Below are 15,309 nucleotides of genomic sequence, written 5' to 3'. Positions count from 1 at the left end.
GTATTCCATGTACTTCCATGTTTGTACCACTCTTCTAGAAGGATCCAGCTTCATTCTCAGCTGAATAGCTCACCCACAAAACTCCTACGAAAACATGTAGGTCTTTTCTTCCCAGCCCACTGTCAATCCCTGCCCTGCAGTGCCAGATGCTTTTTGCTTGATCCTGATCCTCCCCACCTTCTCCTGGAAGTCCTGGGATGCCATTCCAAATGGAAAGGAATTGTAAAACCGAGATGAACCTCAGAGCTGTGGCAAAGCACAGAAATTGTCATTGGTTATTTCTCACCTGGAGAATAACGCTGATACCTCCCTAACAGAGACATCCGTAGTCAGCTTTCCTGTTAATTATTTTTCCAGTATTTATTTACTTGAAGAAAACATAATTTTTAGCAAATAATTCTAGAATTAAAGTGACCTATTTTTAATATGCCTTTTTATTGTAAGCCCTTTAGTAAAAGCTCTGTTCAAGACTTACTTGCAGAGTCTGATTGCTGGATGTATAAAAGTGTTTATTTCAGTCTGTGAGGTACCCTGGCTCATTCAGCTAGATAAAACTGAGGAAAACAACTGTCTGAAAGCAGCATATAAAGCCTGAGAGAGTGCAGTTTTGTTCTCTTTTGCGAGAATAGCACTAGCCCACCTGCTTCTGTTCTGTAAAGAGTATAGCCCCATTCCAGTGGGGCAGTTCTCATGTGCTGCAATTTCAAGGTGAAATTTGCAGTGGCTCCTCCTTCTTTCTCTCAGCCTACCTAACTATAGTCCTGCCTCTGATTTTTCTCCTAAATCAAAATAAGGGGGATATAGAAAATTTCATTAAATGCCTGTTTATTATGTCAACATCTTAGGGATTAATTTTTGTCAGGTACTGCAAGAGGTAGTAATAATGAAACCCTGTAATGGTAATTTTCTTTTTAAAAGTTTGCAAATGGCTAGTTTTTATATCAGTAGAAGAGGATAGGGAGGAAATACTAGAAGTGGTAAAGCCAGCATCCTGCCATGTTATTAGTACAGACAAATCCCTTTCCTTTTTATGCATTTGGAATTTTACAGATTACTTCTCCTTGCAGGTTTCTGTTGCATAGAATCAGTGTGATACACAGTAACAAAAAACCCCAAAAAGCCAAAACCCCCCAAACCCACCAAAAAGCCTCCAAAAAACTACCATTTGTTTTTGTTATTATTTAGAAAATATTGACTTGTGCTTCTTTTGACAAGACTACAGCCTTACTTTCATAATGGGATCAGACTTTCAACGAACCAGTGAAATCTTTTATTTTGCGAGTCAAACCATGCTTTTGCTTATTCAGGTTTTATTTTGTAGTTGACATCTGCAGGATACCTTGTCCCCTATTAAAAAAAAAAAAAAAACAAACCAAACAACTAAACAACAACAAAAAAATGACAAAACAAACAAAAATATAAAAATTGGAAGTGCTTCATAGTTTCATGGGTTCTTCTGAACTCCAGAATCTCTCTTGACTGCAAATTACATGAGTAAAGCCTGATGCACTAATAATTATTGTTTCTATTCCTTAAAGAATTGACAGTCTGAGAATACAGCTTTAGCTTTTCTGTTTTAGGTTGCTTATTATTCAGACAACAAAACATTGAATATTTATGCTTTAAGAATCTGTTTCTTTTTTTTTTTTGTTATATTGTTAAAAAATTAACACCTTCTTTCCATTTAAATCATGTAAATAGTTAAGACTCATGCTGTAGCTAAGCTGATTCTTTCTCAGTTTTAAAAATAGAAAATGCTAGAGCAGTCCTTCCCTTCCCCCACTACGTACTCACTAGTCCAAGCTAGTAAATGTTACTGAATGGATTTCAGTGTTGTAGCCATTCTACAGTAAGTACAGCAAGATCTTTTGTGAAAACCGAAAGGAGGAAAAGAGGTAGTAGAAATCCCTTTGGCAGTGCTCGTCAGACCAGAGTACCTGCACCAATGACAGACAGGCTTTCCTCGAGAAACAAATAATGACAACAAGCACTGCTGTTCAGAGGAGCCAGAATCTCCCCAAAAGACGCCTAGAATGTATAGGGGAGTGTCCTGCGAAACGAAAAGCTAGCTGGGGTATTCTGACCAGCCAAGGTTAGTATAGCAGCCATTTCAGCAACCGTGTACTGAAATATGCTAAGCTGACCCAATTTGCGATATTCTAGCTCTAAACTGTTTTTTTGGTTTTTATTTTCTTAGCTGTAATATAAATGCATGCTTATGTTAGTGGCACTTTATTGTCTTGCATGGGTTAACACAAGGGTGTTGAAGCTATTTTAGTCTGTTCTGCGCTCTTATCAGCTGATCTAAAATACCTTTTCTTGTTTATCTGCCCTATTTGTTTTATGCAAGTGTTTAAGGCTTGACTTAGCCTGACTTTTGCTGTCCTGTCACAAGGTAACTGGATACTGAGAGGTAATTGTTTACAGCAAGTAACCGGGGAAGGAAAGGAGGGGGAGGAGTAAACTTTACATATAACTTTATATGTAAAGTGTATGGGTAGCTGAAATAGGAGACAATGGAGGAACTGCAGGTAACAGAACTTGTAATTTGCTAGGGTACTAAAACCAAAGATAAAATTGTAAAGGTTTGCATAGAGAAGTACTTAGGAGGCATTTAAGTTGCTGGACACATGTTTTCAGCCATGAGGAACAAACACTATTATAAAAGAAGTGTTTTGGACTGCGATTGTCTGTGTCATATTTTCCTATATATTTCATAACACAAATGTGTAAAAGGAGGCCATGAGCAATTGCAAGACTAATAGGAATATTTTAATCATATTTATTCATATAAGTCATCATAATTCCAGTTTACATTGATCTTATCATAAGGCTTAGAGTGAAGAAAAAAAAAGAAAGAAGCCTATGAAAATAAGATGTCAAATTAAAACCTGGAGATATAAAAATAGTCGAGTAAAAGGAGATTTGATATATTGTACATAAATATATTTATGAATTTACCATGTAAAACATAGCTGTGTGCTACAGGAATCAGAGGTATTCTTAAAATACCTTTGCTAATTTCCAGTACTGCCAGTTTTAGAATTAAGCAAAATACAAGAACTTAAGCAACAGTTACCATAGCTTCACAAGTAGCTGTTTGAATGTTTTAATATGCAGTGTGTCTTTTGCCCTCGCACTGTTTGCTGTTACAGATTTCCTGATCTATAGCAATTTCTGTTTCTGAACATTTCAGCCAGTTAGGTCAGTAGTTTCCAAAAAACTAGGACATTCTTCCTTGGACAGAAAAGAAATACGCAAGTATATCAATGTTAGCACTAGTCCTCCTTGATATGGTTCAGGGTTAGCCTCTTTTGCCATTCTTATAAAGAAAGAGCCAAATTCAAGTTTTGAAATTTTGAAAATCGCCGTAAAATTTGGAAAGTAGTTTTCCTGAAGAATCCATCTCAACTCAGTGCAGCTACTTACAACCTCTTTGTGATTGCCAAGCTGGGCATACATATATTTATTGATGGACATCTTTGAGGTACTGAGAGGCTTGTGTTGCAGTTGAGGCTTCTGGTTGTTGCAGTTCACTTGAATAGCAAGTATATCTAATATCAAATCTGAAGAAGGCTCTGTTATTCCCTCTCTGTTCTTCCCTCTCTGTTCCCATCCATGGAGGTATCCAAACCTGACTTTATTCTTCAGCCACCCTTGCAGAGCAAAGTCATACTGCAATGCATCATGTAATTAAATATGCAGATTGGAAAATGGACTAAAAGTGATGCAGGAGGTGGGGTATGTCATGACAGGATTTGGTAGAGGGGTGAAAAGATAGAGTCATGCTAAGGAAAGGTCTTCAGCCTACTGGCTTGAGGGTCCACAGCCAAGCTAGTTTACCAAAGTCTTCTGCGTGTGGCAAAAGTCAGCACACTAGGCCCAGGTTTGGTGCCCAGATGGATTCTGCTTTTAAGGCTAGGGTTTAGGTCATGTGCTGCATTCACTCTCCAGCAGGCTGGGAAAATACTAAGAATTTTGAGCACGGCTAGGGGAATATTGCTTGCAATCTGGGTTAAGGCTGAGACTGCATTTGAGGAGCAAAATTATTCCAGGCAGAAGTTGTCCAGAGTCTGGACTCAGCTCAAAATGTTCGTATGCTTTTTCTGATACTTTCTAGTTGGGAAGGCCACTTAAAAACCCTTACTTTGTTTTTATGACTTGTTAAAGGAAATAATAACAGCCTAAGAGTACTACCACCTCCTCCATGTACTCAAATCAAATCTGATGTGGATCTAACAGATCACTGAATTTAGAGGTGGATGTGATTTTGTACTTGTCACTTTACCTCTGGGACGCAGAGCTTGCAAGCTGCTTTCAGCTAGAAAATTATCCATCCAGTTGCTGAGCCTTCAAGAAGATGGCAAAACCAAGCTGTTCATGAAGCAATGGGGACCAGGGGAGTTGTGGCTATGCTTTCGTCTGATGGGAGAAGGGGTTGACACACTTCCTCCCGTGTGTGCAAAGCCTGGCACAGCTGCCATCATCATTGCCAGTGCCTTCACGTAGGATAATGTTGCTTCTGTCAGGAGCCAAGTGAGCTATATTTGGATACTGCTGCTGTGATTTTTTAGAATTTTTAATACAGTTTAGTGACTCATGTCTCTGTGTGAAAAGTATGTTAAACTGCAATGCCAAAGCACTCAGAATTTAGGAATTGTTAAAAGTGACACTGCCTGTGCCACACTGATTTGACCCTCTGATACATTATCCCAGAATCATAGAATGGTTGAGGCTGGAAGGGACCAGCAGAGATAATCTAGTCCAACCTCCCTGCTCAAGCAGGGTCATCCAGAGTACATTACTCAGGATTGTGTTCAGAAAATTCTTGAGTATCTCCAGGGAAGGAGACTCCACAAACCTCTCTGGGCAGCCTATTCCAATGCTTAGTCACCCTCAGTATTTGACAACACAGTCACATGCTGTACTTTTCCACAAAGCCCCTTCTTTCTTTGATGTGCAAGATGGGTGATGTACTGAGAATGCAATCGCTTTATACTCAGAAAAAATGCACCCTATATTTTCCTATATGTTCTAAAGTTTAGAAGGCCTGTAGTGAATGGTAGGGGAAAAGGGTTAACATTTTAGTGTCCTTAAAAGCAAATTCTATTCTTGTCTTCTCTGTGGCACCTATGTGTTTTAAGGCCAGTCACCTAACCTGAAAGTTTCTTGACTGATCACGGTTATTATTATCTAAGGCTGAAATTTCAGAAGCTCAAAGGTCTCATAACCGTAATTAAACTATCCTTTCAGTGTACACTCTAAGGCCTAACTACTCTGAAAAAAAAATAAGCTATTAGATTGGTCTTACAATTTTAGCATTAAAACTCTCTGTCTTTTGGTTCCTTAGTTATAAAGTAGTAGGAATGGATGATGTTATGAAGATAGACTCAGCAAGGGTTTTGAAGTGTTCTTTGTTATTGGGAAAATAACATTAAAATGCAACATAAAGTTAACAATGTTATAGTCAGTTTATAATTTGGATAGCATGTCTCAAAGAGCAAGAAATCCTATTAGATATGGAGGTAAAAAGTAGTTGGAATGCTAACTCACTCACTGAATAAACAGTGGAATGGCAAAACTACTGTGTGGTCACATAATATGGGTGCACCACAAGCATAACTGTGTAGGAAGATACACACGGTTTGTATGGTTTTCAAGAGTAGGATATAATTGGCACTTGCATTTGGAATGAAATCCCCATATTTTGAAAGTCTACATGACAGGAAACAATGGAAAGAAAATTGGTTTGAACTAATAAAGGTTAGGTTGGTTTTTTTGCACGTGTACCTTATACGTATATATTTACTTATTGTTAATTTTTAGTCAAATGAAAACAAAGATTTGTTTAAATATTTAAATGAAGCATTTCAATGCAACTTGAACTGTGTCTTCTCCCTTAGACATGTTTTAATCTCCTCTAGACTAAATTGTGATTCTTCTGGTGTTCTTCAATGTTGATTGCTGGAATTTCATTTGTTAAATGGAAAAGGCTTGTTTTACTGCTCATATTTAATCACAGTAGTTAAGTACCAAAGATGCATTTCTTAACTTTTAAATCCTTCACTTAAGATTCTTTAGAATTGTTTTTAACATCAAATATCAATTAAGTAGTTGACATGCTTCTTTATTCTGTTTGGGCATTAGAGAAATGGGTAATGTTTTAGTTCTGCGCTAAAAATCTGTTAGAACTTAATTCCATATACAAAATATTAGGCAGTTTTAATAACTGAAGTGAGACCACTGATCATGGGACTATAATGTTAGAGTTTTGCTGTTCTAGTTATTGATCCTGTCTGTTGATTCAGTTGCCACAAACTGAAACCCTCAAAATACATCTCAAGGAATAAAAGTGAGCAGTGATGAACTTATACATAGCATTTATTGGATTTGCAGAAATGAATGTTAGCTACAGCACTCCCAGAAAAGCTTGTGTTTCTCATCTCCCGGTAAAGGACTGTGGCAGGATTCCATTTTCAGTTTTTCTCTGATGATACTGCTTTTTCTGAGGGCTGGGACAACATCTGTCTACCTTTATGCAGTATTTTTCTGAAATGATGAGCTTTGGCATGAATCTTCTCCCACTGAAGTCAGGGAGGAGCCTTTCATTCATTTCCACTCTTCCTTGCTTCAAAAATCCCATTTTTATTTTTTTTAATATACCTTTTATACTGGGGGGGGGGGGGGGAGTGTGCTTTGCTTTGCTTTGTTTTTTTTTTGTTTGCTTGTTTAAGACTGTTTAAGACTACACAAATTTTTAGAAATAAAACCAAAAAGGACAGGATGAATGAAGTGACTACTACAAAAATGTATTTCTACTTAGTATTTTACTGTTCTGATCATAACTACAGGAATGACAAATAATAGCAGGTAGAGGTAAAGAAATGAAGTCTGGGGGAAAACATGAAGAAAAGAATATTAATGACTTAGAAATGGATCAAAGTCAGAATTAAAAATCCCCATTTTGGGGATTTTCACTGCTGTGAATGGTTATCAGACCCCCAATTTAACAACCAAAGAATTGTTTAGAAAATGACTGAGGCAATAGTGAACTGCTAAAAGAAAAACACAGTTCAGCATACAAATCAAATAGCATTTGGGATATGTTCAGAATATCTGTGCGTATTTCTTTTCTAAGTATGTTACGAGTAAGTAGTAAAATAACATGAACATTTGGCAGTGCTTCCCTTACAAATTTGTTACTAGCACTGATTTTTGAGGATACAAAGCTATGTATCTCATTGCACGAGGTTAAAAGGGAGGAGTTTGTCCTGCAGTTCTTATTCACCTCAAGGTTCTCTTGATTTCACTGTGAGTTTCTCTTGCGTTGAAATTCCAGTCCATCTGTCTTGGAAGGCAAATGCACAGATACTGGCACTATGAAAAGTTGTTATACTACAAAACGAAACGTGAAAATGAATAAAAAGGGCTGCAGTCCTTCAGCATAAAAAAAGGAGTCCGGCAACTTGTTTATGCGATATCTTCAAAGCTGTTTACTGAAGGGTGCAAGTTCGTGTTACAGTGAGCTGCTGATCTCCTTCCAAACATAGCTGGAGTGAACAGGCCCAACTAGCAAGAACAGATGTTTGTTTTTTTATTTTCCAGATTGAAAGAAATGAGTAGGATTTATAATTGCAATTGGCTGGAAGTGCCATGGGGAGATGGAGACTTAGGTATTGTATGACACTTTGTAATTTATTTGTTTTTAACTTCACCTGTTAATACAGTGAATATATTTATTCTTTCTTGATAGTGTTTACAAAGCAATGTAGGCTGCCCTTCCTGGTAAACTATACGCCAGAGAACTTGGAACTAATGTGACTTCTATCTATATATAGTTAGAGATACTTTGTAGTCAGCATGTCAGAGACAACTTCAGTAGGGAATTAATGCATTAACAGTTTTGGAATAGATCATGTTTGCCAAGACTGCTGTTACAGACAACAATGAATGAAAAACTGTCCTTGTTTATGCTCTTGTTAATGGTTTCTAAGTGAGGGACATAGCAAGTTTGTAGGTTAGCAGGAGGCAGCAATCTAGACAAAAAAATTAAGACATCTTTGATGTTTGTTTATGATGAGTATTTATTTTGCACATATTCTTGTTCCTGTGGTATTTAATGATGAATTACTGTTTATTGATAAAGCGGGTGGAATGTGAGGGGTTTTTTTCCAAACTGGGTTTGCACAAAATGTTTCTGTAGCATTTTGGTTGTAGATTTTATTTCTAGTACAGATGATACAGGCCTTTTGTATTTAATGGATTTAGCAGAAACAGCTAGCTGCCGGATGTCTCTGCATGAAGACAGGGATATAAAGTGGGTCTAGGTGCAAAATAGAGCTCACAGTGGTATCTGGTGTCACTTGATTGATCTCAAATGTCACTGGAGTAATGACATTAACAGACGTTCTTCTGAACAGTCCAAGAGGGAAGGAGGCGAAGGGAAGAAAGGTAGAAAACATGTTGCTTTTAGATCGTACCTGCTCATTTGTTCTGTTTAGAGTTACAAACAGCTACAAAACTGTAGTGTATTTGTGGGCATAAAAACCTCACGACACTTACAATTTTATTAGTTGTTTTTCTTTAAAATAAAATGTCCTTTTTTTGCCTGTTAATTTAGGAGCAGGATAAACTGTCAAGAGAGAGAAGTTCTCAGCTATAGAGACAGGGTGACAAAATTTCCAATGCAGCCTCTAAATACAGCTATCATTATTTTTGAGGAATTCTTTGCAGCTGCCAGCAGGAGAACTTAATGGATCTAATTAAGTTGAATTAAAACGACTTGAGCGCTGGTTCGCATACTGCTAAGAAGGAAGACATTGGACAAAATTCTCATAGTGATTGCACACATCCAGCCTACAGTAGGACTAATATATCTTAGCTTATTGGGATGACAGAGAAAATACTGATGTGTTGTCAAAGTTGGGTCACTTTCAGATTTCTGAGGTCATGTTTTGTAGCACAATACCCTTAAAATCCCAGTCACTTTTGCTTACAGTTTTTTTTAGCTGTTATTCTGACTAACAGTAAGAAGTGCAAAATATTACTTTTAGTAAGCCTTCAGTAAAAAGTATAGGAGATAACGTCAGAGTTTAGTGCAAATAATTCTGGGGATATTGGAAGCTGGATCTTGCCTGTAAAAGACCCTCACAGATACTGGATACTCTGACAGAATAGAAATCTCCATGCATTTTTAAGATCATGTTTACAAAGCTTTAATTTGCTGCATTTTTTAACATCTGTGATCAGCTTTATATGGTTTTAGGATAATTTTAGTACTCAGCAGTGCTTTTTGCTATATTTTTTGATCTGAATAGCATCCAGTAGCGCTGAGTTCCACAGTGTAGTTATATGTTCTGTAAGAAGATACAGTCTTACATCTGAGTAAGTTTTAGTTTTGTTCATTAACACCTCTAGGAAAGCTGAGGTTTTATCTCAATTTCCCTATTGTGCACTATTTCACAGGCTTCAACTGTGCCCAATTTCTTTTCAGGTTGAGCACTTTTAATCTTTTCTGTCATTTGAGGGAGCTGTTTATTGTAACCAAAAGTGTCTTTTCTGAAATAGGCCAGTGGGCAGAAGTAGTCCAAAAGGAAATAGAAATGGTGTATTTCTAGTGAATAGTTACCTTAGAGCTTAGAGGGATGATTGCCAGTGATTGAGCAATAGCCTCCTCATTTAGAATTCATTGCCTTTTCACCAAATTGCAGTAACTGGCTTTGCAGGCAGACCTAGTCCATTGCAACAGACAAAGTCAAACACCTTTACACATTAGAGATCCATCTGCTGTTGTTACCAATTCATTTTACTTAGCTAATTCTCTCTGCCTTTGTGAAGGGATTTTTTGGGGATTGATATATCTCACATGAGTGATTGTATTAGCATTTTTAGAGTTCCAGTGATTTTCTTCTCACAGGAATAAATACTGGTAATTCATAATATATTTTGAAGATGGGTCTTCCTTGCACAATCTCTCAAAATTTGATCTGCAACATTCATACCATAAATTGGTATCAGCTGGGTCTGCAACCATGTCTGGGTAGAAGGGACCTGTCAGTGGTCCATCTTCTAGAGGAAAGGGCAGGTTCTTCACCAGGACCCATGGGATGACCCTGGGACCTGAGTTGGGAGTTAAAGGTGCGTATGTGTGGGTAAGGTGGGGTTGTTGTTGGGTTTCTTACTTCCCTCCTCCCCCCCCTTCTTTTTTGAGCGTGATAAAAAAATGAAAAGAAATGCCAAATCTTTACATTAAGCATATCTAACTTTTTAGTTCTAATAGCCAACTGGAACGAGAACTTAGACTCACTTCTATTATAGCTGTTTTTTAGAGTGATTCTCACCGTACTTCTTTCTTTGCACTTGTGTAATAGATGCAGAATAATCTCATATATGGGGATTTCAGTAGTGATTTTCCTATGCATCAGCTTTTTCAGGACTTTGTTAGGCAGTTTATGTCTAGTTTAGGTCCAAATATCAGTTTGCTAAAGTCTGTACATTTCTATATGACAGCTGCAAAAATAAATTATATTAATTCTTTAAAGGAACAAAAATAGAAGTGAGAGATGGGAAACATGGTAGTTGATGGATTTATTAAATCAGACTAATGAAATCAGTATATGAATATTTTGTTGTCTGCAACACAATCATTTATTAGAGGTGTTTACAGTTAATAATAGGGCAGTTTTTATTGTCTAGAAACTGATCATTTGAATTAGAGTCTCTAAAGAGGAAAAAATAATTTCATTGGACAGTTGTCTTCATTTTATATATTATGTTTTTTGCTTTGCTCTATGCGCTTCAAAATCTTCTTAATTCATATGGTTTACTCAATAAATGTTGTTATTATATAGGTTCTTGGGCAGATCGCTCACCTCTGCATGAGGCAGCCAGTCAAGGACGTCTTCTTTCTCTAAAGACTTTATTGTCACAGGTGAAGGCCATGTTCTTGAAATTGCTTTAATTTTTAATGTTACTTAGTCTCTTATAGATTATTAATGCAGATTTAGCATGCTTTCCTCTGCTTTGTTAGCTTGAATTTTGCAGAGCAATACACATTTAAGAATTTTTTATGTGATAAGATACAAGTTAATATTTTAAATACTTTATCTGTATGTTTTAAAACTTCTCCCCTAAGAAAAAACTTACCAAAGCTGTACCTAAATTCATATCTATCTTCCCTTCTTGCACGGTATAAGTTAATGCAGTTCTACTGCGTTAAGCCCTCAGGTAAATAGAGCTGGTCAGGAAGATACTTGCTGAGGGGAAGAATCACTGGAACATTCTGGGTTTTGCATAGCTGTGGTTTGAAAAAAAGATATATTTTTTTAATACAAAGGGAGGGACTGTGAACCACTCTACTTATACTGTTACAGTGTTGTCACATTATCTACTACAATACTAAAAAATTATACTATGGAATACATTTGATAAAAGCCAATAAACAACTATTAGTTCTTAAGAATCAAACAACATCTACTGCAGAAAATTTCAAGGGCTTGATGATTTTATCAGTCCAAGACATGTTTTCCTTGCTAAATTCATTACTTTAGATAGTTCAGACCTTAAGTTGGACAATCGTAGAATCACAGGACAGTTTAGACTCAGGGCCTTGTTGAGTTTTAAAGATCACCACCAGTGGAGATGCACCAACCTCTCTGAACCCCTGTTCCAGGGTTTCACTGTCCCCACATTGATTCTTTTTGCGTTCACTGAAGATTTATTTATTGCAAGTAGAGTTTTAAGCCTAATTATTGTAAATTATTAATTCGAACAAGAACAGCTGTTTTATGATTTTTATATGTCATTCATGTCCTGTATAGGGGTACAATGTTGACACACTAACAATTGACCAAGTAACACCACTTCATGAAGCCTGCCTCGGAGATCATGTAGGATGTGCAAGAATCCTTCTTGAAGCAGGAGCAAATGTAAGGAGGTTTGATTTTCTTTATGGAGTCCAGTGCTAACCTTGGTTTAGCTGAGAAGGATATATTCCGTGATCTGTATTTTATTTTAATTGGTATTTCTCTCTGCTCACCCTATTGCTTGCATTGATCTCATTTAATTACAATAAACTGCCATCTGAAAGCTAGCAAAGGAAAGTGATGGGCAGACACTAAGACAAGTAACAAACTGGAGAGAATCTGCTAGCAGTATGTCACCAGCCTTATTTCTTCTCTGAATTTCATTACGTTATTTCTGTTGTAACTATGGAATGCATCCCTCTCCTTTTCTGGTTTCTTCTGGCTTTGAGCGGCTTCCAGAAGATTGCTCTTTTAATCTTTTGGTCTCCAGAATGTCTTTTTGTCACTCTGCACTTGTGTGCTCTTATAGTTCTTTGGTCTGAGTACAAAAAGGCGCAGGATCTTTTCTGTGCTCCTGGCACAGGCTGTCTGTCAGTTACCCCAAAACTTTATGGGACCTTAGAGATCACTTTCCTACAACCTCTGCTGACCACTGCAGTTCATATGCATAGTTTACCTAATCTCTGATCTTTGTGATGGAAATACTTATTGTTCTTAAAATTGAGTTTTGAGAACCATGTAGATTATATTTGTTATTACAGAAGAAAACATACATACATGTTTTCAAACCCAATTCCTCTTCACCTCAGCTGGCACGAGGATTCTAAAGACTCAAATCTAGAGATCCTATGGACAAAACTATAAGAACAAATATCCTTTTTGTATCTGGATTTTTTGTACTTTTAATTGTTTTGGTGGGTTTGGGTGTTGTGTGGAAGAGGATATGCCAGAACCCTGGAAGGAGTCCTCTCCTAATACCTGTGCTCCCTCTTTTAGTATGATTAGCCCTCACAAGTTTGCCTTGTTTCTCTCCTCATTCTCTCACACTGGGAATATTCCATTAACCAGTGAGGTGATGAGGTTGGTATTAAATCAGCAAGCCTGTACTATCGGCTTTGTTTCCATCCTGTGAAATATCCCTTCAACCAGGAGGTTAAAACCACAGAAGAAAATGGCAAATCTCACATTTAACATGGAGTTTGCATTCTTGACAGAGCTGTGGAGAGAAGGCCCCCGTTATGCCATTGCTGCACACAGTGTACATTTTCAGCATCAATGAAACAAACTAAGTGCAATGACTTTCGAAAATTATTTACTGGTCAGGTGTTAATGTGTGCTCCTTGTTATTCCAGGTGTGTTTTGGTTTATTCAACATAGCTTAACCAGAATAATTAAAGTAATTTCAGCTGAGGGGTGTGGTGAGAGGAAGACAGTAGCACAGGGGCTGATCAGTTAAGCAACCTTAATTCGACCTAGTATTTAATTTTTTTTGGTGTTATTTTAATGCAATTTCTAACTATACCCTGTTCAAAATTTTACCTTTCTTTCAGTTCTGTTCTGAAATAGATTTTATATATTCTAGGTAAACGCTACAACAATTGATGGAGTGACACCTTTATTTAATGCATGTTCAAGAGGCAGTGCGGCATGTGCTGAGCTCCTGTTAGAGTATGGTGCCAAAGCTCAGTGGGAGTCATGCCTTCCGTCACCAATGCATGAAGCAGCCAGTAGAGGTGAGAAATTACCTGCTGAATAAATGTGGAGCAGTTGACAAATGTCTCAATGACATTATTAAGAAATGTGTCTTGTTTTGTCTATGAGACAGCTTACTGAAGTTGAGCAAACTCTGTCATGCTTTGTACTGACAGGTCACAGTGAATGTCTGGAGGTACTCATATCCTCAGGTATAGATGTTGACCAAGATCTTCCTCATTTAGGAACACCTCTGTATGTAGCCTGTGTTTCACAGCAGATCCATTGTATTCGAAAGCTTCTTTATGCAGGTATGTAACTTTTTAAATAGAAGTATTACTAGTTTGTGAAACAAGCCTTTGAAGTGAGCTGTGCTCTATCACTGAAACTAGAACCCTTGCTTGCAGGGCTGTATTATGAAGTTTATTCTGTGCTGCATGATTCCTTATGATGAGTTACTGGGTCTTTCATCATTTTTGTGGCATAGCAAGCATATTAGGGAAAAAGGAAGTAAGACCAATAAGAACAGATGTTCTAGTAGATGCAAACTTTTAGCATCTACTACTGACAGCTTTGTAGGTGTTTATTTTCTCTAGGAAAAACAAAGGTTAAAAATTGGCTTTTGAGAAAAGAATTTTTTACAGTAATGTTTGAGCTTTCAGCAGAACCTTTTTAGCAATGTAGTCCCATCATTTTTCATTTTTCAGCATGTTCTGATAGATCTCTTTACAAGGCATAGAGACCCAGTTGCAGAGAGAAGTAAGGTAAAAGGCATTTGATCCCAAATTTCACATTATTTATTTAATCAATGGGGAAGAGATGTTGGAGGCTCACTCTATTTCAGCACAAGTCCAGGGATACAACTGACATAGCTAAAGGATCTTTTGCTGTGTTTCAGGTAACAACACAAAAGGCTTTTGTGTCCTGCAGCACAATGCATGGAAATGTATATATGAATAATTACAGACTTGCCATCATTGCATTGGAATTGTTTTCCTAGTTAACTGCAGGTTATTTAAAACTTAAGCAAGCAGTTAAATTGCCTCTCATAAAGTCAGTCTCCTTGTGTGATTAACTCTCCTGTGTCATGATTTTTATATTTAAGAACCGCAGAGGTATAATTCATGCATTTGGGATTCAAATACTACCATACAGTAAAAACAGTAACAGAAGGACGTATTCTACACTCATTGGTGGCCTGAATTAGAAAAGAATATGTAAATTGCAATATAAGTAAACCACTTATGTGAGTCTGATTTTTTTCCTTATTTCATCAATTTGTAAGGATGTATTGGAAGTTGAAAAGCAAATAGACAGTGAAATAGACAAGAAAATATTACAGTGGAATTGTTTCCAAATTGTTAATACTGAGAACAGTGGGTTATTCAGACTTCAATTCTAATTGCCGGGCCTGTGATATTATTATTTTACCCAAATGGGAATTAAAAAGGCAAAAAGTATTGATTAAGGTGGTCTCAGAAGATTAGTAAATCTCTCTTAAGAAGTCTGGGTTTTTCTTCTAGAACAGTCTAGAAAGTTGTTCAGTAAACCTCAATTTTAGCTGATTAACATCTTGCCTATAAAGGAAATTCTTTCATACTGGCTAGTTTTATTTAACTCTTATATGGGCATTTTTTTCTGGAATATGAGTGCATTCTTGCAAAATAATTTAGTCCATTAATATGTTAGCAATTCCTTGTTAATACAAAAGTGTAATAATTGCAATTTTGTGGATTAGGAGAATGAATGGTTTGGGATTTTTTTCCCCTGTTGGCTTTCTTGGCTTAATTAAAATGAAGTCCTTTATAGAAAA

General features: G+C 36.9%; 1 protein-coding gene across 6 annotated transcripts in view; it reads left to right on the top strand.

The window, feature by feature from the left end:
* Positions 1-15,309, top strand: part of ASB5 (ankyrin repeat and SOCS box containing 5) — a 40,853-nt gene that overhangs the window by 21,800 nt on the left and 3,744 nt on the right. For 5 of the 6 annotated variants that reach the window (XM_065694934.1, XM_065694925.1, XM_065694905.1 and 2 more), the window contains 4 exons: positions 10,851-10,930; positions 11,820-11,927; positions 13,387-13,537; positions 13,673-13,807. In XM_065694934.1, coding sequence (XP_065551006.1) covers positions 10,851-10,930; positions 11,820-11,927; positions 13,387-13,537; positions 13,673-13,807 — 474 coding nt within the window. Of the gene's footprint in view, positions 1-7,605; positions 7,674-10,850; positions 10,931-11,819; positions 11,928-13,386; positions 13,538-13,672; positions 13,808-15,309 lie in introns of all 6 variants that reach the window. The other variant, XM_065694949.1, reaches the window with a different exon arrangement.

Source organism: Lathamus discolor, chromosome 1, assembly GCF_037157495.1.
Source record: "Lathamus discolor isolate bLatDis1 chromosome 1, bLatDis1.hap1, whole genome shotgun sequence".
NCBI classification, from domain to species: Eukaryota; Metazoa; Chordata; class Aves; order Psittaciformes; family Psittacidae; genus Lathamus; species Lathamus discolor.
Note: the sequence above shows the minus strand (reverse complement) of the source record. Positions and strands in the feature narration are given on the sequence as shown.